Source organism: Chlorocebus sabaeus, chromosome 23 (genome assembly GCF_047675955.1).
Source record: "Chlorocebus sabaeus isolate Y175 chromosome 23, mChlSab1.0.hap1, whole genome shotgun sequence".
Lineage (NCBI taxonomy): Eukaryota > Metazoa > Chordata > Mammalia > Primates > Cercopithecidae > Chlorocebus > Chlorocebus sabaeus.
Window position 1 is genome coordinate 62,398,396 of NC_132926.1, and position 23,742 is coordinate 62,422,137.

Below are 23,742 nucleotides of genomic sequence, written 5' to 3' on the forward strand. Positions count from 1 at the left end.
ACTCTTAAAGTGGGCAGCCTCTCCAAAGAAAGCACTCCATTACCAACAACATACAATGCTTTTTAAATGGACTAATAAAAAACCATTTTATATTTTATTTTGGTATCTAGTGGGAAAACATTAATAACTAAAAATTTACAAAAAATAACTTGCAATCACAGGAAACATGTCTTTATGTTTATTATGTTGAACAGGCCCTACTTTTTAGATGCATAATGTTATACAGTATCAGAGTTACAAATTAACAAGTGTCATCAACCAGATGGATTTATCATTTTTCAAAAATACAATCTTACCTGATTAAGAGAAGTGGTATCTGTAAGTACAGCATCAGGAGGTCTATTAGGTATGGCTACAGCCACCTAAAATTAAGACATTACATGTTAAATCTTAAATGCAAATTATCATTATTCTCTTTAACCAAACTAACATTTGATACACAACCATGTTTCAATACAATAAACTCTGCAAATTGGATAAAAGAGCTTTAAAAAAAATTCATGTTCAGGAAATAATGATATTTAAAATTTCATAACTCCTAGCTTCATCTACACTATGATTTGCCTGAAATGACCTTTTTAAATGTAAAGAATTATGTAATCAGATTCGTCCTCCAGGCCACAATGGAGAAAAAGTTAAGGACAGTTTTTCCCTATGTAAAAGACAAAAACAACTACAAGAATTAGACATACAATTCACATCTAAATTGATTCAGTCTTTAAAACTGGTCTTTTAAATCCTTGCATATTTTAATTTGCCATCTTAACAAGAGTCAGTTACCAAAAATATTTGAATTACTATGATCCCTCAACACTTAAAACTCCTCTTTGATGAAAAGTTTGCAACATCTACAACGTAAGTATCTGAATGCCAGTTTATGGTTGATTTAAACCAAAGTAAACATAAAAAATTCAAGTAGCTAATATCTACTTTTCAATAATTTATAACAGAGGCAAAATTTTATTATTCATTTATTCTCAATTAGGTAAATTTTCCACAATAAAGTTTTTGTCCTTTTAAAGAGTTAAGAAATTAGTGATTTTTCATTACTAAAATGCCACGCTTAGATATATTCCCAAACTTATCCTCACAAACCCCCTACACCCAAAACATAAAAAAAGATCATGGGGGAAGTTGCTGCTTCTAAAAACAAACAAAAGGCAGCCTGCTGTTTTTCAAAAATCCTTGCATGAATTACACTCCTTTGCTTCAGCTATATCCAGTGTATTTCGCAGGTTTTATTTATATATTTATTTTCAATGCATTCTACTAGGTTTTGGAGGACCTGACTTCAATCTATAGGTACTGAGCAGTCTTTTAAAATTTCTGAGTACCAAGAGTTCTCTGAACCTGTCTTGATTCTGAGGGCTGCCTGATTAAAAATAAATAAATGAAAATTAAAAATTAAAAAATGTTGAGTACCCTTTATTCCACGAAATCCATTGTATGCCATGTACACAAAGGGCATGGAAGATGGACAGTGCTGCCATGGTAGTTTTACTGTTGACAGACTAGAAACTCGTTTATGGCACAGGGCTTCACCATGACTTGACATCATCTCTGATTTTTTTCTCAAAGCAACAAGTGATACTTGTGAAAAGTGCTCAGAGAATGGTATCTAGTTTAGATTATTTTCTGGTCTACAATAATTCATTATTGCCCAATATTAAAAAGAACATACAGGGAGCCCAAGGTGGATAGGACACCTGAGGTGAGGAGTTCGAGACCAGCCTGGCCAACATGGTGAAACCCCATCTCTACTAAAAACACAAAAATTAGCCAGGCATGGTGGTGGGTGCCTGTAATCCCAGCTACTTGGGAGACTGAGGCAGGAGGATCACTTGAGCCCGGGAGGCAGAGGTTGCAGTGAGCTGAGATCGCACCACTGCACTCCAGGCTAGGCGATACAGCGAGACTCCATCTCAAAAAAGAAAAAACATATAGTTAAAAAGGAAAAACAAATAGCATGTTATATTTACTTCATCTAATACAGCCTCAGATTTGTATTATTTTACCCTTTCTAAAATAACATCTTCACTAAAAGCTTACAAGTTTTAAGAGTGAATATAACATTTCCAAGTTTTTCATTCAGACAATGCCACTGCATATGTTTGTGCAGTGCATAACTTGCCTTAGGGTTCTTAACAACTCATAATTTGCTACCAGTGAACAGATACAACCTCACATAAATAATACTCAGTTAATACCTGTCCAGGTAATTTTTTCACATCCAAGCAATAAGTGAGCACAATTTTCTTTTTTTAATGTTGGCCCAGGACATTATTTTCATATAGTATTGATCAATATTAATTTTTCAAACAGCTTTACTGACTCAATACACATATAATTCGCCCATTTAAAATGTAAAATCCAGTGATTTTCAGTGTATTTGCAGAGCTGTCCAACCATCACCAGAATCAACTTAGGCACATCACCTCCATGCTACGAGAAAGCTAGGGGCAAGTGCAGTCAGGGCCCCAGTATTCTTAGCCTGCCACAGGTAGGGTAAAGTTTCCACTCTGTAAGTAGGGGCTGGATGGAGAAATAGAGTCTCACAAGTCAGTCACTTTTACCTGAAATAGAGCATCTGCAATTCAGAGCTAGTGAGAAGGATAAGAAAAGTTAATAGCCTGCCCCTCCTGGGAAGACAGCACGGCAGAGGGCTCCTACATTCTTGGCTGCGAACGCCTGGGGTACAGTTTCTGTCATGCTCAGCCAGGAGAGGAAGAACAAAGGGAGGGGTTGTGGCTCAAATGCCACACAGTCTCACTATTCTTACCAAAATATAATAGATTTTTTTGAATAAATGTTTCTTTGCTTGCTCTATACCCTTGGGACAATTTCCAGAGACATTAAATAGCTGTGTTTTAAAATAACTTTTTACAAGTCATCGTTGTTTCACTGACAAGTTAGTTCAAGGAGCTTCTTATGCCACCATTCCAGAAGTCTTTTCCCAATACTGCTTTAAATAATATTTTATTTACTACAGAAGAATATTCACTACAGTATAATCTTATTGCCACAAATAATTTAAAGGTAAAGCCAGATTAATGTGAAATCCAAATTATTAAATAATGTTAGGAAAAAATGTTTTTAGAATCTGAGAACAAAAGAATAACCAGAATTATCTTGCATAAGAGAAATACTTAGGTCCGTTAATAAATGAAGGTTTTAATCCATATAAGGATCACTTGTATTCAATTTTTCTAAAAACTTTTGGTATCTGCAAAGATTGTACAAGAATATAACAAATATTCCCACAATTATTTCAGATACATTATACTTAACTCAGCAAGGCTTTTCTATGTATAAAATATGTTGTATATAGAATACATAAACACGAACAGCACTTCGAATTCAAGGAATGCACTCTAATTCAAAGTACTGTTACCAAGTCTCTACACTGTAAGATTACATATATGGTAATATAAGATCAATATACAGTTGACCCTTAAACAATGTAGGGCTTGGGAGCACTGACTATGCAGTCAAAAATTCACGTATAACTTTTGAGTCCAATAACATAAACCATCAATTGACACATATTTTGTGTTATATTATTACATTCTGTATTATTACAATAAAATAAGCTAGGAAAATGGCTGCTGCCTCATCTGAAATCAGCACATCCATGGAGGAAGGCGTCCTGCTTTGCTGCATCGTCTATCCCAGGGTTTAATGCTGGTAAATGAGTAACTCTAGCATTCGTACAAGGCTCCCTAGGACTCCTGCAGCCGTCGACCAAGCCCAGGGACATAACTGAATCTGGAGTTTCCTGGGGCCTTGTTTCGAAAAAGACTTGACATACACATAGAAAGAAGGGCATAGAAATAAATGTTCACTTGTCTCTGCGAAAAAAAATAATAATAATAAGCTAGGAAAAAGAAAATGTCATGAAAATCATAAAAAAATGAAAGAATATTTACTATTCAGTAAGTGGAAGCAGATCATCATAAAGGTCTTCATCCTCATCATCTTCACATTGGGTAGGCTGAGGAGGAGGAGGAGGAAGAAGAGGGGTTGGTCTTGCTGTGCCAGGGGTGGCAGATATATAAGAAAATTTGCCTATAAGGGGGCTCATGCAGTTCAAACTCATGCTGTTCAAGTCTCAATTGTATAGATAAGAATCCTTAACTACACATATATTTTGCTTATAAAGCCATAGCTTACCTTGACTTTGTCTGATGTCCGTTTTCCACCAAACCCTCCAGAGCCAACGAGAAAGAGAGAGAACTGATTGTGGCATATAAGTTCCTTCTCAGAATAAGAATAGACTGAAAAGTAAATAAAAGAAAAAATAAAAGAAGTTACTACCAAAAGACATAACTAGTTAACCAAGATAGGTTCAACAATTCCTGTCAAGGTTTCAAAAACAAAATCCAATTACTGAAAGAGTTCTAACATGTACAGGTGTCCAAGTTTGGATTACAAAGCATTCATTTTAATCCATTCATACCAGACTCTGAAAGGCAGAGAGAAGAGGAGCTTCAAAAATCCTTTCTTAACTATGAAATAGCAGTTCTTTCACTTCTCTTAAGGCTCTCCAACTGCTATTCAGATTCCAGTTATTTCCACCTTAAACATTTCAAATAATCCCACTACCTGTACTTAACCACACTCGAACTTACAAACATTCTGCCAAAGCAGTCAAGAGCATGGAGAGGAAATAAGTGGGAATGAAGGTATAAGCCACATGAGGGCAGGATCATGGCTGTCCTGCTCACTCTTTATTTTCCCATCAACTAGAATAGTTCCTGTGCAGAAAAAAGGGCACCTAATAAGTGTTTATTAATTAATAAATCAGTGAATAAATGATGTGAGTGAGCAAGTAAGCAAGTAATGAATAAGACAGCTGTCCCTCTATTTACTAACTTACTAGGGACAGATTATTATCTGCTTCATATCTAGCTCAGTCAACGTAGAAATATGATTTTAAATTGCATACTAAAGAAAAATCTAATTATAACCAAAAATAAGGAAAGGCATGTCAATGTATTTCATATAAGATTTTTATTTTTATCACACAGGCAATTGAATAACTAATTTCACCTCTACTTTGTCTACAAATTCTAATATACTAAGGGCCATTACCAAGTTCTATTTCAATAAATGGAACAGATCAAGAGAGAACAGTAAAGATTAAAGCAAGGTTTCTGCAGGACTTTTTTTTTTTTTTTGGTATATTACATTTGGTACAATGGTGAGAAGACTAAAAGAGAACTGGGAGTATAGTAGCCAAGTGTTGGCCAACATCTGGAATGACAAGTATGAAAACCTAAAAAGAGAAGAGAAAGGAAGAGAAAAAGGAGAAGATAAAAAACATACATAGTATTTAAGAGAGCATCAAAAATGTTCTCAATTGATTATTAAGCAAAAATAAAGTAAGTTCCAAAACAGCATATACAGTATAACCTCCTACGTATTTACAACAAAAATTATAAACTTGTATTCCAAATATTAAATAATGTCAAACTTTATACTGTTCTTAGCTTCCAAAATTACTGACAACAAATATCTACTTTTTTGTTCTTAAACTTTAAAACTTGTAAATTTTAAATTTATAAATCTAAATTTAATTTTTAAAATTTAATTTTTAAAACTTACAAATTTTAAGCATCATATCTTTACCTTATGTTTAATTACTAGTATTTCAACATTTACTAAACTACTATAATCCTTTTTCCCCACTGCAAATAAAATGTGGCTGTGGTGTTTAAACCACATCGTAAGTTCAAGTCTAGAAACTTATAAAAGCATAAGTCTAGGAGCCTAACTACCATTTATAAGAATAATTCAGTGGTCAAATATGTTCCAAGGTCCAAATAGCTAACGCATTAAAGAATACCTAAAATACAGTCTAACTGTCAAGTAAGGACTATCTAATATTCCTTCCTGCCAAAAACATACTCCAGCAAGCTTAATTCCCTACATTATCAATACAAGCCACATTTCTCACCCTTGTGTTTTGGTTATGTTGTTTTAAATCCAATGAAATGCCTCATCCTTCCCAGCCTGAGCCCAGAAATTCCCCTCCTTCTTCATTTTTCTTAAAGAGTTTAAAAATGCTTATCTTGTTTTCTTACAAATTGGAAAACAAATACTAACTTATTAATCAACTTCTATGGTGAAGTATTATGTCATACACAAAGCCTATCAATCTAATAATATTATAAGAACTGTAAATAAATTACCATCCATAATAATCACTACACCGGATCCTTTATCTAGGACATCAGCAACAACTGCTTCACATTTTAATTTTCCTAGAAAGAAAAGTAAAAGAAATACAGTGTCTTAAAAACCAAAGATTACTATAGTAAAATGTGAAAGAATTTAATAGCATTTCCACTGTAAGCTCAGCAAAACTAAAAACTATGTTTTGAAATAATGTTCCTGAACAACAGATGTTGGAGAGGATGTAGAGAAATAGGAACACTTTTACACTGTTGGTAGGAGTGTAAATTAGTTCAACCACTGTGGAAGACAGTGTGGCGATTCCTCAAGGATCTAGAACTAGAAATACCATTTGACCCAGCAAACCCATTACTGGGTATATACCCAAAGGATTATAAATCATGCTGCTATAAAGACACATGCACACGTATATTTATTGTGGCACTATTCACAATAGCAAAGACTTCGAATCAATCCAAATGTCCATCAATAATAGACTGGATAAAGAAAATGTGGCACATATACACCATGGAATACTACGCAGCCATAAAAAAGAATGAGTTCATGTCCTTTGCAGGGTCATGGATGAAGCTGGAAACCATCATTCTCAGCAAACTATCACAAGATCAGAAAACTGAACACCACATGTTCTCACTCGTAAGTGGGAGCTGAACCATGAGTCACATGGACACAGGGAGGGGAGCATCACACATTGGGGTCTGTCAAGGGGTGAGAGGAAGGGGAGGGATAACATTAGGAGAAATACCTAATACAAGTGACGCGTTGATGGGTGCAGCAAACCCCACCATGGCACGTGTATACCTGTTTAACAAAACTGCACGTTGTGCACATGTACCCCAGAACTTAAAGTATAATAAAAATAATAATAATGTTCCTGAACTCACTAGAAAAAATAATTCAACATTAAAAGCAGTCAGAATACCTGAATCACTAAATTTCAAACATCAATATTTCATACATTAGATTTTTTTAAATAACCATTGGCAATGTCAAGGATCCCTCTTGGTCTCTTTTGACCCTGTTATTCAACAAACATTTGTTGAACATACAACCAATACCATTTACCCCATTTTTTCTTAAATTTCTATTCAACACAGTACTGTAAGTCCTACCCAGAGCAATGAGGCAAGAAAAAAAAAATTTTTTTTAAGACATCCAAATAGGAAAAGAAGTCAAATTATCTCTCTTCACCAATGATATGATTCTATACCTAGAAAACACTAAAGACTCCATCTACCAAAAGGCTCCTAGAACTCATAATGAGTTAAGTAAAAGTTTCAGGATACAAAATCAATGAACAAAAAAAAGAGTAGCATTTCCATACACCAATAATATTCAAGCTGAGAGCCAAATCAAGAATGCAATCTCATTTACAATAGCCACAAAAAAAATAAAATAACTAGGAATACATCTAACCAAGGCGGTGAAAGATCTCTACAGGAGAACTATAAAACACTGCTGAAAGAAATCACAGATAACACAAACAAGTGGAAAAACATTCCATACTCATGGGTTGGAAGAATCAATATTGTTAAAATGGTCGTACTATTCAAAGCAATCTGCGGATTTGATGCTGTTCCTATGAAACTACCAATGTCATTTTTTACAGAATTAGAAAAAATTATTCTAAAATTCATATGGTACCAGAAAGAGCCAGAATAGTCAAAGCAATCCTAAGTAAAAAAAAAACAAAGCTGGAGGTATCACATTACCTGACTTGAAACTATACTATAAAACTACAGTAAACCAAAACAGCATGGCACTGGTACAAGAAAAGTCCAGTGGAAAAGAACAGAGAACCCAGAAGTAAATCCACACACCTACAACCATCTGATCTTTGACAAAGTTGACAAATATAGGGAATGGGGAAAGTACTCCCTATTCAATAAACGGTGCTGAGATAACTGGCTAGCCATATGCAGAAAAATGAAATTAGACTCCCACCTTCCATCATATACAAAAATTAACTCAAGATGGATTAAATATTTAGATGTAAGACCTCAAAGTATTAAAATTCTAGAATAAAACCTAGGAAATACCATTCTGGACATCAGCCTTAGGAAATAATTTATGGCTAAGTCCTCAAAAGCAATTACAACCAAAACAAACATTAACAAGTAGGACCTAATTAAACCATGAACAGAGTAAACAGACAACCTAAATAATGAGAGAAAATACTCTCAAACTATGTATCCAACAGAGGTCTAATATCTAGAATCTATGAGGAATGTAGTTCAACAAGCAGAAAACAAACAATCTCATTAAGAAATGGGCAAAGGACATGAACAGACACTTCTCAAAAGAAGACACACAAGTGGTCAACAAACAAAAAAAAATGCTTCACAACACTAATCATCAGAGAAATGCAAATCAAAATCACAATGAGACACCATCTCACATCAGTCAGAACGGCTATTACTAAAAAGTCAAAAAAATAACAGATGCTGGTGAGGCTGCAGATAGAAGAGAACATTTACACACTATTGGAGAGAATGTAAATTAGTTCAGCTACCATGAAAAGCAGTCTGGAGATTTCTCAAAGAACTTAAAACAGAACTATCATTTGACCCAGCAATCTCATTACTAGCTATATACCCAAAGGAAAAGAAATCATTCCACCAAAAAGACACATGCACTCATATGCTCACTGCAGCACTATTCACAATAGTAAAGACAGGGAATCAATCTAGGTGCCCATCAATGGTGAAATGGATAAAGAAAATGTGGTACATAGATACCATGGAATACTACACAGCCATGAAAAAGAACAAAATCATGTGATCCGCAGCAACATGGATGCAGCTGGACATCGTTATCCTAAGCAAATTAATGCAGGAACAAAAAACCAAATACCACGTTTTCACTTATAAATGGGACTGAACTCTGGGTACATGTGGACATAAAGATGGGAACAACAAACAACGGGAACTACTAGAATAGGGAAAGCAAGACCTGAAAAACTACCTGTTAGGTACTATGCTCACTACCTGAGTGATGGGATCTTTCATATCCCAAACCTCAGCATCACACAATACACCCATGTAACAAATCTGCACAGGTACCTCCTAAATCTAAAATGAAACTTAAAATTACTTTTTAAAATAAAAAAGTTTTATTTAAAAAAAAAAAAACAGACAGAAAAGAAAGTACTGCTGTGAGGTTTCCTTCACTCCTTCTAGTGGTTATTTTTAACATGATGAGGGTAAGTCAGCCTATGACACTACCACTATAGCCAACAAATGAGCCATTAAGAGATGTTGCTATCAGTCTCCTGATGCTTGACACTCTATGCCCTCATCAATTGGTGTGTTTTATAAACAGTAGTAGATTATAAACAGTAGTCGTGACCTTGGTTTTCTGCAGTTTAAAAGGTTCCAAACCACAAGCATATCATATTTTAAACATTCACATTTACTAGTAAATTTTAAAACTACTTAAAGAAAATGCACAGGCTCTACTGAGAAAAAATAATTCATGAGAAATATAACTTGAGGCTAAGGAGTTAAAAAATTAAAAAGTTATTCTCTACACCTTCCTATTCACATCACTGTGCAGTTATAAACACTCTGGAGTACACATCTAATCTCTCTTTTCGTATTTTAAAATCCCTAATAGCAGAAACCTATCTTACACATTTCTACTTCCCCTATAACAATGGTTTCCAAGTAGATCCATAGGGCTGGTTACATATGAAACCCTAGTCACTGTCACCAACACCACCACCTCACCACATACATACACACACATACACACACACACACACACACACAAAATTTCCAAGGTTGGGATTGAGAATCTACATTTTAAATTAACAGGTAATATAATGTAATAACTCAGGTGATTTTTATATACTGCCAGGTTAGAAAATTACCTACTACCTAATACTGTGCCTTACAAATACTGGATATCTAGCAGATCAATGCACAATCAATGCACAATCAATGCACAATCACCACAGTGTACTGTTTCACATAAAAAGAGCTGTTTTGAAAACTTACGCTATAACGCTTACACTGAAATAAAGCTATGCAGCTTCAAGCAATAAAAATCTCATAATTTTTTTAGAAAAATAAAAAGGTTTAAGAAAAATATTCAAGTAGGATTCTAGCTACTTGCTGACTTCTACATTGTATAATGTGAAATGACAAATATTAACAAAACATTCCTTTTTGTATTCTACCACCTTATATGACCAGAATATAATTAGACAACATTCAAACATCAAAATAGAGAAATAAATATATCAAATTTATAAAGAGATTTACTAAACAAGATATTATTGAGAAAAGTAAAAATGATTATTAAAGCAGACTTGTTTTTATTTTCTCCAAAACAAAATAGAAAAAAAAATGAATTACAAGAAATTCTGTATCTTTTAACATTGTTTGCTTTATGAAAATCAGTATAAATACCTGAGAAAAGAACAACACTCCTAAGAACCATAACAGATTATACACAATCACTAAGTTTGGAGCACACACACGAATATTCCTTTCAGTTGTTAATAACATATACATCAACAGAGATAAATTATGAAATAAATTTTTAAGACTTAAAGGACAAAGCTTAAGGTGACCAAAACAGGTACTAGTTAACATCAATCTACTCTAATGGCTCACATGCGCATAATAATTTGTGATATGTTTTATTAGATCACTCTATACCAGTTTAACACACTGATGTTATTTAGAAGGTTAATCAGGAAATAAAAGTATGGTATTATGGAATTGGTATATCAATAACTCACCTGCTCTGGGAAGTGGTTTATATAACTCTAAGTATTGCTCTCCATGAAGAACCTAAGTTAGGGTAAACAAAATTTCATTAGCAAACTTTCTTGCTCCACAGGTTCTGCCTGTGGATACTGCTACTCGCCAGTGACACTTTACTGTCCACAGGTTCACATTTCTTCCCAAGTTATCTATGTCCGTTTGTCTTCTTCTTCTTAATCGTGTGATTCAAAAATAATCAATCCCCCAATCTCAAGACAGTCAGCTCTTCTGGAGCAGAGAAGATATATTTGTGTTCTTTCTTGGCATTCATAAAGTCTTGTTGACTGTTAATTACATATTATTTGCCAAGAGACAATAAACTAGGCTGTATTCCCAGAACTTATAACAGTGCCTGGAACACAGCGGCCATCCAATAAATATTCATTGAATAAGAATGAACAAATGGGCCAGTGCTAGTAATTTCAGGTCACATATACCAAATACAAATGACACAACTAAACACAAAGAAAAACCTTACAACCACGTTCAAAATGAAAGCACTGTCAATGTGAATATCCCTTTCTTGTAATACTTTGTAAATTATCTACAAAGAGTAGATACTAAGGATACTGTGTAACTTAATAGCCACTTAACCTCAATGTATCAAACAAAGAATGCACCAAGGTATGTAGGAAAACAACAGGACAGGAAAACCAAAACCTGAAGCATACACTCAAATGACCCCACTTTCACTGCAGAGGGCTAGTTTTCCAGTCTTCCTCAGAATGAAGAAGAACAAAGAAGAAGAAGAAAAGAAGGACGGAGGAGGGGGGAGGAGGGGGAGGGGGAGGGGGAGGAGGAGGGGGAGAAGGAGGAGAAGGAGAAGAAGAAGAGGAAGAAGAAGAGGAAGAGGAAGAGGAAGAGGAAGAGAAAGAAGAGGAGGAGGTTGATGAGAAGACAAATGAAGGTCGGCCTTACTGTGTCACACAGCCTGAAAAACTCAAAGTAAGAAGACTAGGATTCAACTTCCAAGATGTATGAACACCATTTACAATTTCCAATTGTTAGGGGGAATTTTGAAACATTTGTTTTAACTTTTTGCATTTACACTGTTCAAAGTATACAGCAACTAACCATGGGAGTGTGAATGAAACAGCAAACTGCCCAGCACATATTTCTTGTCTTCCTCCCAACTTCATGAAACACTCTAATAAAATAAGTGGCCATCAACTTAGAGCAGCAATGGACTAACTGATCCACCAGTAAATAGGTTCTCCAATCAGTCAAAGTTACAGATACCAGCTCACAGCCCCATGATTCAAAAATTATTACCAGGCTCATGACCTGAATCTTACTCCAAGAAATAAAATATACCCTATCTCAAAGAACTTCTCACCATTGTTCACTCCTCTTTCTTGACACACTTTATTCATTTGGCTTCTCAAATACCCCATTCTCCTGATACCCCCCACACCTCATCAACCATTCCTGTTCAGTCTCTTTTTGCTAGTTCACACCTCATCAACCATTCCTGTTCAGTCTCTTTTTGCTAGTTCCTCTGCATCTCTTCACCCTCTCAACATTGCAGGGCCTCTAAACTCAGGCCTTTTCTCCACTTACTCTCACACATTAGGTGACTTCATCTAATCTCCAGTCTTTAAACATCACCTAAATGCTAAGGACCCAGTTAGACCCCTCCCTGAACTCTAGACTCATATATATTCAACTGTCCATTCTTACATTTCTACTTAAATGTGTAACAGGCACCTCAAACATATTTAAAACCAACTCCTGATCAACCCCACCTTAAAATAAATGTGTATGTATAAATTACACAAAATGCCATATGTAACTACTATACATATTAAATATGCTACACATAATTATACATTACATTCAGATATGTGTAATGTATAATTATATACAAGGTATATATATGCACCCATATATGTGTGTGTATATATATCATTCCAGTTATCCAGAACAAACATCTTCATCCTTGACTCCTCTTTTCTAACCCTCATATGCAGCACTTTTACTTGGATTACTATAATAGACTCTTAAGTGGTTTCTCTGCTTTCATGCTTGGCTCCCCTATAACCTATTCTCCAACAATAGCAAGCTTGACTCAATGTGTGAACATACCCAGATCATGTAACTACTCAGCTCAGACTGACAAATGGCTTCCCATGTTCATCAAAGTATATGCTGAAATCTTTACAATTACTCCATGGCCTTCTCCTACCATTGGCCCCTTGCTCACTCTATAGCTATGCTGGCCCTATTACTGTTCCAAAAACAAACCAAGTATGTGCTATTTGCCTTACATAGTCCTCCTCCCTGGCTTGCTTCTTCACCAATGTCATGAGGTAAGAATTATCATATCCATTTTATAGATAAGGAAACTGAAGCCTAGAGATGTTATTTGTCAAGTAAATGGCAGAGAGAGGATAAATAACATTATGCCAGGGTTATAGGACTACACGTACTTACTATTTTCTTCTTTTTGCTGGCATTTTCAACAAACTCTCCCCTTTTTCTTAAAAAGAAAAATCAAAAGATATGCTAAACTAACCACTATAAATAATTATATAAATATATATATGCACACTTCACACATATACATATAAGGTATGACATTTATAAATAATATTTACAGAAATAGAAAAGCAAAATAAAGGTTTCTTATTAGGCATACCTTTGCAAAGTTGATTGAAAGCCCAGGAATTTCTGCTAATCCTCCACCCATTAGAGACTTCTGACCTATGATAACTCCGAAGGTGGGCAAACAGGAGAAATCAGAACTTCCTTCATAAACAAATTTCAAATCTTTTGGATCCTTGATTGATGCTCCCACTCCAAGGGCATACATAATAGCTTCTAGTTCCGTATAAGCATAAGAAAACGGAGGGAGTTTCTGGCCAATAGCTCCAGCCTACAGGACAGTTTTAAAAAGTAATTTATTTCATTGATAACTTTTCAGAACTATTAACTTCTTACATACCTAGTTTTGTTTTTGAATAGATGCGAATACAATGTCAGTGAATTTGATGGAGCATAATTATTGCAATTATATTTGATTTTTTAAATAGAAACTAATTAGGTAATCTGTAGAAAAGGACTTCTTTACAATTAAGAACTTTTTAATTGCTTGCTTCTTGCTAACAGACAGTATACCTCATACTCAACTTTCCTGGCTCTTATTCAGCAATTATTAGTTACCCAAAAATCTAAAAAAAAATGAATTTTTAGCTCATAAGATATAATGTATAAAATTCGCTGTAAACAGATGAGTAAAACGCTGCTTAATGAATGTAAACTTGATTGCCTCATAATGGTTTTGGTTTGTTTGTCTGTTTTGAGACGGAGTCTCGCTCTGTCGCCCAGGCTGGAGTGCAGTGGAGAGATCTTGGCTCACTGCAACCTCTGCCTCTCGGGTTCAAGCGAGTATCCTGCCTCAGCCTCCCAAGTAGCTGGGACTACAGGCCCATGCCACCACACCCGGTTAAATTTTTTTTATATTTTTAGTTGAGACGGGGTTTCACCATGTTGGCCAGGCTGGTCTGGAACTCCTGACCTCGTGATCCACCCGCCTTGGCCTCCCAAAGTGCTGGGATTACAGGCGTGAGCCACTGCGCCCGGCCCCTCATAATGTTTTAAAATAAAATAAAATTTAACTTGAATTTCCTTCCCAGGAATATCCTTTGTCTAACTGGATATTGTCTTTTTCTACTTAGTGATAATACACGTAGTTAATAAGTGAAGTACATATTGGGTTATAAAAGAATAATGTCCAATTTTTCAATCATTTTTATTCAAAAGTAGAAGTCAGCAAACAAGCACTAAGAGCTAAAATGGTTTATATAAGTTGACTAAAAATAAGAAAAACAGAAAGAATATGTAATAGAACACAAGCACTGTGCAGCCCACAAAGCCTAAAATATTTACTATATGGCCCTTCATCAAAAAGGTCTGCCAACCCTTATTTTAAGGAAAAATCACATTTATATACTGACTATATTCTCAGGCTTAAAATTAGAATTTTAATTTTCTTTATCACAATGCCTACTATAGGTTACAAAACACCAGAATCTAATATGGCAAATAATTTCCTCCTATTTATCCGGTACAGTTTTTTTTTTAAGAAAGGATACAAACAGGAACAGTAAATAGGCAAATTTCACATGAGCTATAATCACAATCGTTCTCGAATTTCTGACACAATGGGAAGCATTTTACTTGCAGCCATGTTGAAATAGTTCTAAAATACTATATTGATGCTTCCCTTAAAAGAAATGGACCCAAAAGAGCACTAAACTAGACAGATATCCTTTTCTAAAGAGTTAGAAAATGTTACTAAAGTAGGATTATTGATGGTCAAGAAAAAAAATAATACTTGTCATACAGTTAGATACAGAAATCTAACTGTACTGAAAAAGTAAAAGTTTAATATTTGAGCTTATGTTCAAATTCTATCAATATTTAGTACATATTTTATATACAGTTTTATCACTCATTTAGCAATAAATAGCTTAGAAAATAATTTTTGTATGTGAAAAAAGTTGCAAAATTATTTACATTTCAAACAAAATGTTGCTGATTATAGGCACTTCACTTTCAACATAGAGGTTTAAAGCCTTGTGTGTGTTAGGCAAAGGGGTAAAAAACACAACAAAGAACCTGGGAGCATAAAACCTCCAGGAGTCATGGTGTCATAGTCTCCCCTCCCAAATACATATTCCCATACAACTCAAATCTACCTAAAGTCAATTTAAAGTTATCCTTAAAGAGATAAAGAGCTATAAATGGGTAGAATGAGAAATGTATATGGAAGACAGTCCAGGCAGGCATAGATATCAGGACTAGATATCAGTTTAGCCACCAGTCATTTTATCGACAGTTGAGATAATCCCTTTTTTCCTCTTCTATCCAGTACCTCCCTGAGTCAATTTCCAAACAGCATTGCAGAGTGTGAAAATGAGGTTGGCTAACGCACCACTCAGGCAGCTAACTTGATTTGTCACACCCCCTGATGAAGCCTACCAAAAATTATATGTAACTAAGGAGTATCCCTCTGAAAAGTTCATGATAAGCTTTCAGCAGCTGTTTCTAACCAGGAGAAGAAGCTGAGTGGGTTGCCTCCATTCTCCAAGCCCCACTCAGCTACTAGGTAAAACCTTGGAGACTGATACCCAATCGCTCTGATCTCCTTTCCCACTAGGGAAAAGAAATATATGGTATACAGTCCAGAGAAATCTAAGAGAGGGAAAAGGAGAAATTAAAAAGACGAATAAAGTACTCTGGACAGTGTTAGAATTCATCCTGAGCCATCTCTTCATGTGGCTCAACTGTCCTGAATTCTCTGTATGTTGAAATCAGGCTGTATGCTATAAAGTCAATCATAAATGATTTCTGAATAAATCCTCTATTTTAAATTATCTCTGCCACTGCTTCTCTCCATTATTAGTGACTGAAAGAAAGTAACTGCGTCCAAAAGAAAAAAGAAAGAAGTGGGAGAGGAAAAAAGCAGGGAGGGAGGAAGGGAGGGGAAAGTCTCCAGATAAGGCAAAGGCTTTAGGCTTTTTTCCCACTTACAAATCCTGATGTTGCTGTAGACGTTGCATGACTAGTATGATTTGCTGAAACTCCTTCTGAATCTATTTTACTTAGAACTTCAATTATACTGCCAGTTGATTCTAAAATTAAAAATGAAAAACAAAAAAATAAAGCTTTGTTAAAGATGTGACTAAGAAAAGCTACAATATGCTACATAATTATTCCTATAACATTCAGCAAACCTGCTACAGAGCCTCCATTGCCACTCATGAACTGAATATATGATGTTAGACTATTGAAGGAAAAAAACTGCGAAAGACTGAAATTGACCAAACATAAATGGACATCTTCAATGAAATACAAGGCATTGTCTAGCATATCCTTCCCTGGTTATCTGATTCTAAGGGGGCTCTAGGGCTTTCCAAAGTCTTTAAGCTATTTTACAACCTTTAAAGAGAAATACTTGTCTATAGACATGCAATTTGTCTGGAGAGATCACTGATTCCTCTTCTCAACTGATTTCCATTCTTCCCAAAATGAAAGAATACTGAGATTACCTCTTCACCCCCGGTACCAGTTCTCTGTACAAGTAATAGCTCTGAAGATAGTACCAAAAATTCTTCCAGAGAAAATCATCATCAAAACCAATGACTCCAGACAGGGATCAAAAGCGGCTGTTCTGTGGGTCTAAAAGGTTAACAAAGGAGGCTCATGGGGCATCCACATACCATAAGATATTCTGAAGGCCCTGGGACCTTTCTAACAAACTTAAGCGACATGGGCTTCCTTCTGAACTCAGACAAAACCATAACCAAGGCCGGGCACAGTGGCTCACCCCTGTAATCTCAGGACTTTGAGAGGCCAAGGCTGGCAGATCACTTGAGGTCAAGAGTTCAAGACCAGCCTGGCCAACATGGTGAAATTTTACAAAAATTAGCCAGGCATGGTGGCACACGCCTATAATCCCAGCTACTTGCGAGGCTGAGGTGGGAGAATTGCTTGAACCCAAGAGGCAGAGGTTGTAGTGAGCCGAGATCACACCACTGCTCTCCAGCCTGGGAGAAAGAATGAGATTCCATCCTAAAAAAAATAAATAACCAAACTACAGAGTCTGAGAAGACCAGAGATATCTGCCATTCCTGATGACAGCAGTAGAGCGGTTTCTTGCCTATTAATCTTCCCCCTACCATTCCATTCATATTGCTACCTAGAGGGAAGGCTATTTATTTGAAAGGTGCCTCCTTTTAGAAATAGACAACTTGAATTACTTCTTGGCTCAAACAGTGGCTAGTTTCGTTTTTCTGGGATTTAATTCCATCATCTGTAAAATAAAAATACAAGAAGAGATGCTCTGGAACTTCAATTCTTATCAAAAAGATCATTTTTTTAAGTTGTGCTTCAGATAGAGGTATCTTTTTACTTATAATTAGTTATAATAATTCAATTAGTTGGCTTTTTAATAAGTTTAACACTTTTGAGGCAGAAATACTTTTTGAGATAGATATCATAGGAAAGCTTTTACTATACTTTTCTTTCATTTGTTTTCATGGATAAATGACTGTTATTCATAGAATAAATTTCTCAAATGTCTAAATATAAAATACAAAAATGTTACCATTTATGACATAACAATCATGTTATCATCTGATTGAGAATAAGTATAATGAAAATTTCAATAAGTATTCCAGTAGGTAGGAAAGTATCAATAAGGAGAAAAAAAAACAGAGTAGTCATTTTTCAAATATATTCTTCTATCAAACTTTAAATATTATATCACTATGAGAAAAAAAAGGTTTTTTTAAATAAAATGACCCTGACTCATGATCTTTTCAGAAAAATATTTCAAATTTCATATATTACATGCATATGTGAGTTACACTAGAAAAAAATAATCTGACTTTTATTTGGTTATCTATTTCTGTGGCATATTATAGGAGATTAAATAATTCAAGTTAATAAGCAATTATTAAGTCCCTTCTATGAGTTCAGCACTATGCTAACACCAAATATATACAAGAAGTACATACAAGATACAGTCTCTGCCTCAAAGGAACTTACCAGGCAATTAAGAAACCACACATGCATGAAACAAAAGAAGCGGAGAACAGTTATAATTAGATGCTCAAGTGCTAGGAGTTCAGCTAACAGAAAGATCAATATACCCTAGACTAACTGGGCAGGTTTTGTTGAACATCTGGGGCTTGAGTTTTTCTAAAGAAGCATTAAGATTAGCAGAGGAGATAAAAGGTAGAAGTAGTATGTTAGAAAAGCAGAGAAACAGGAGCAAAGACAAAGCGCTGAAACAAAGCCACATTTATGCCCCAAACAGAAAAGAGCTGAGCCTAAAAAATAAAAAGGCTTAATCTTTTTGAGAAAGAAAGAAAGAAAAATATGGTAAGATTGGGAGTATATGGGTAGATAATGGAAGACTCTGAAATCAACCACCAGCGCAGAAGTCAGTGCATTCAGTACAAATGAGTAAACATTTTATGCCATCCATCCCCCAATCACACATAAACCCAAAAAACAGGATAATAATAAAGCTGAAAAATTGACAGTGAGAAATAACATAAATATCTTAAATAAGAAGAGTTTTAATACCTACTAGAGCAGAAAATATGCTATAGATGATTCAAGTGCCTTAGCACTACAGTTAACATAGAAGACAATTCCATAAGAGAAGAAAATGCTTGCTGCCCCTGATTCGCCAACCAGAGCTAACTGATGGGGACTCTCTTTACCTTGGATACTCTGAGGCTTGCTGGCATTCTCAAAGTCACAGATCTTCTTCCAGTTAGCCTTCACTGCCTCAGGAGTCATTGGGTGATTCTTTTGTCTTACAATAGCTCCAAGAGTCCTCTCCCAGCGTACTGGTTATAGAAACAAAACTAACATACTGAGCATGTAGTTGAGACACAGAAAGTAGGATGCATAAGAACCCTTTCATTTTTTAAGAGAACGGAAATTCAGAAAAAAAGGGATTCTAACTCCTAAAGAGTTTGACTATAACCCTTAAAATGAAATTTTCCTAACAAATGCATTCGGATAAGGTCAATTTAAAGATAAATTTGAAGCTGAAGGGAAAAATTTCTCTAACTATGCTAGACAGTACTAAAGGTAGAATGTTATGCTGTATGTGAAAAGGTTTAATTATATAATAATCACATCAAAAGACTGACTTTACGACCACAGATCCCCCAAGTAATATACTTCATTCTTCTTGTTTACAAAATGAAGATAACTGAATAGAGCTTTGCTGAGTTAGCAAACTGAAGACTAATAGTAAATAATAGGTCAAAGACTTCAGTTAACAAAAAATTAGTGTAACAGGTGGCCCCAAATAATTCTCCCTTACCTTCTCTTTGCTCTACCTCTATTTCCACAAGAAGTCAGTTAGAACGCACAGATTCATAAAAACCATTACTGCTGCATAAGGAGAATTTTTAACATTGTTTTCTTTTTAAAAACCAGAGGAATAAATAACTAATAACCTTATTTAAACATAATAGTCAGACATTGATGATTGTTAAACTGAAGATTTGCCTTTGGGAATAACAGAAATGCCTGTGTCTAGAGCTTTCCTATTGATAAAGTGCCAGATATAGCTTTTACTGTAAAACCTTATATTCCTTTTTTAAACGAATGTAATAAGACACTCAAAAATGCTTCAAGAATATAAGCCACTTTAACAGAGAAAATGATCATTAATTCTAAAAATATTATACTACTATAGCAATGCCCTCCAGAGATAGCAACCTTTTAAATGATTCAGTTAATTGGATTAATTTTGATACCCATAGCCAACTAAATGTAAGTTGAAACACAGACATTTTCACAATTTTTTTAATGCCATAAAGCAGTTCTCAAATTTGGAGTTCACAAGGTTTGAGAGATGGGGTAGGAGAGGGTTGAAGCCAAGTAAATTTACTATTGGGCTAAAGCGGAATAATTCCCATAGATCAGTTGCAATTTCTGTCCCAGAAAGTTGTCCAATGTGATTCCTCACTCCCCTTGACATCTCCTACTTCATGGAAGAAAATAATTACATGGGAAAATTGGAGAACTTGCCTGCTGCTCTAGAATAGGCTCAACCCATCTTTTTCCAAAACAGCTTTCCCTCCCACTCATTTCTCTGCTGAAACAGCAAGAACAAGCATGTGGGAAGTCAAAGACATGGGAGGATGATTATCAGTATATGCTGTCTGAAGGAATAGCCAGTTCTGAATAAGACAGGACAAGTCCTGAATAAGGACTGCCTACAGGAAGAATAGATAGGGTCTTCAAAGGGCCACAGACCTAAAGCACAATCACAATGTTTAAAAATATCTGCTGCTATAGCAATGTTTAAGTTTGAATATGCAAGCACTATATCCAATGGTTAGGCATTTGACAAAAATCTTACCTACCTCAACTAGATATGTAGGTTTAAAGAAGGAAATAATCTATACAAACCAAAAACTGAGAGAGACTTACATTTTCCAATCCATCCTGCTCCAACCTACCAAAAAGAGGGGGGAAACATTATACCATCTAATGTGAAATCACTAATATAATTTTTTTTTAATTAAAAAAAAGTCAGCTCCTTTACTATTACAATTCAAGGTGACGGGAGATGAAAATAATACAGCTCTATAAAAGTCCACCGGTCTCCATGACTTTGCACTGTTCATGTTATCAGAGCACAAACATAAAACAGCACAATGAAGTAGAAATGCATGTAATAGAAAAGAATGAATCTGATGTCAGAGACCAAGACTTGACACAAATTTGTCTACTGACTACCCTGGCCAAATTATGTGACCTACCTAAATCCAAGTTTCCTCAAATGTAAAATAAAAATGACAGTACATATTTCATATGGTTACCATGAAGCAAACAATACAAATAGAACACTGCCTAGCATATCATGAGATCAAAATAAATGTCCCTCTTGAAGGACCTACTGAATTACAAAGAAAACCAAAGCCAAATAAAAAGAGTATTTGACTTAGTGAACTACATATACTCATTTTAATGAAACATCTGTATGCACAGATAAGACAAATGACCAAATAATAACTGCTACCCAGGAAGATCAATTTTTCACTTCTATAATTTTTTCTAGAGGTCATTCAAGAAAAATCCTAAAAAAAAAAAAAAAAAAAAGTCTGATGTAAAGAAAATCTGTTTGTCATGACTTCAAACACCACAACTACAGTGTGCCCAAACTTACCACAAAAATGTCACATGCATAAGATAGAAGAAATGTATCAGCAGACATCTTAGTGGCTCTAAGTTCAAGGGTGTGGCTTCTCATCACCCTTTGCCTCTATATTAATATGCTTACATCTTTTATGATACAACCAGTCAGCCTTGATATAGTTACAGTAGACAAATCAGCAGTGGTTTTGATATCAGGCAAAATAACCACCACTTTTTACTGTATTTTGGAAGTGAAGTAATAAGTTATAAGCTCCTCTCAGGTGCTAAAAAGGATTGCTCCGCCTGAGCCAAAAATATTTGTATCTGCCACTCTAGATATCTATCAGAACTTCAAAAAGTGGGAATTTACTCTCAAGGTTTAAGTCAGGATGTTATGCACATCTCGTAGCATATTTTATCAATCATGCATGCCAAATGCTCCTCACTAAAAATGTTCACAACATAGTAAACGAAAACAGCAACATAACAAAACTTCATCTGCAGCATGATCCTAATTGTCTGTGTGTTTGGGTGTATAAAACGCCTGTCTAGGCCGAGCGCGGTAGCTCACGCCTGTAATCCCAGGACTTTGGGAGGCCAAGGTGGGCAGATCATTTGAGATCAGGAGTTCGAGACCAGCCTGACCAATATGGTAACCCCGTCTCTACTAAAAATTTAAAAATTAGCTGAGCTTGGTGGTGGGTGCCTATAATCCCAAATACTTAGGAGGCTGAGGCAGGAGAATCACTTGAATCCAGGAGGCGGAGGCTGCAGTGAAGCAAGATCACGCCACTGCACTTCAGCCTGGGCAATGGAGCGAGACCCCATCTCAAAAAAAATAAAAATTAAAACACATATCTAATAAAAGACTGGAAGGAAATACATAAAAATATTAATACTAGTTCTCTCTGGACAGTGATAATATAGGCAATTTTTATTTTATTTTTTACATGTTCTTATATATTTGAAATTTTCACAAACAGCACATACTATTTTTCTTCACAAAGTTAGTAATAAACATACTTGTAAAAGATAAATAGTTTTTAAAAATTCCTTAATGAGGTAAAAGAACAGCAGGCAAAATTTTGGATTACAGATGCCTTGATATTATTAAATTTTCCTCTTCCATAAAATAGAGTTGTAAAGTTCTTTCTACTTCTAATATGCCACAATTCACATTCAATGAGTCTGATTAGGAAAGTGGAGGTGCATATCTCTGCTTAGAGATATGTAGACTGTTTTTTTTTCCTTAACTTACCCATCAGCTTTTCATTCAAATGAAATAAGCTAATATATCCCTCACTTTACATTGAGCCAAATTTCATCAAACAGTGAACAATGGATCTCACTGCATGATGGGATTAAGTGCAGATAATTATTTTTATAATAAACATTTAAAGCTTTGAAATAAAGAAAAATAGAAAAGTTTACTTTTTATGTAAAAATAAACAATGTTATATTTATTGACCTATCACACAAGATTAAATTCCTGCTATTCTGATAATTAAAATTGGTGGGTGGTGCTATGTATTAGGCCCTATGCCAAGGGTTTAAAATATGACTTGTAGTTATCACAAGGAACCCCAGAAAACTAAAGCTCAGGAAGGTCAAATCAGCAATTCCCAGAATAAGAATTCAAAATCTGGCCTGGTTAACTCTAAACTCCAAGCTTCATCTTTCCACTTTATCACTCAGCTTCTTAAATAATGAAATTTCCCACATTTTGACTGAACACATCAAACCAGCCACATTTCCATTTGGTAGGAATGTTACAAATGTAGAACTAAGTAAAAACAGAATTTATAAAGTTGCTATTACTTTCCAAAAAATGAGTATTAGTCACCACTTTTAATTATAACATAGACACAATATTTAAAAATATATAAGTGATGTCCACTGGTGCAGATTTTTACAAATATAAGCAACTGGAGAAAACTAATAAGAGAAAACAGGAAGGTGCAAATACCTCAAACAAGCCACCATTCTCCTCACAACTCTCGTGACAAAGCCAAAGGACAAGCGGTGCCACATACTCTGGCTTCAGAGCTTCCACAAGATCTGAAATAAAGAATATACACATAATCTTATCAATCATTTT

At 35.1% G+C, this 23,742-nt stretch overlaps 1 protein-coding gene across 1 annotated transcript in view; it reads right to left on the reverse strand.

Annotated features, from left to right (window-relative positions):
- The window catches only part of HSD17B4 (hydroxysteroid 17-beta dehydrogenase 4), an 87,679-nt gene that overhangs the window by 24,885 nt on the left and 39,052 nt on the right, over positions 1–23,742 (reverse strand). The window contains exons 9-17 of the mRNA XM_008014219.3: positions 23,611–23,702; positions 20,937–20,961; positions 19,205–19,333; positions 16,503–16,603; positions 13,606–13,842; positions 10,943–10,994; positions 6,192–6,263; positions 4,171–4,274; positions 297–362 (exon numbers count right to left, since the gene is read on the reverse strand). Coding sequence (XP_008012410.1) covers positions 297–362; positions 4,171–4,274; positions 6,192–6,263; positions 10,943–10,994; positions 13,606–13,842; positions 16,503–16,603; positions 19,205–19,333; positions 20,937–20,961; positions 23,611–23,702 — 878 coding nt within the window. The remainder of the gene's footprint in view (positions 1–296; positions 363–4,170; positions 4,275–6,191; positions 6,264–10,942; positions 10,995–13,605; positions 13,843–16,502; positions 16,604–19,204; positions 19,334–20,936; positions 20,962–23,610; positions 23,703–23,742) is intronic.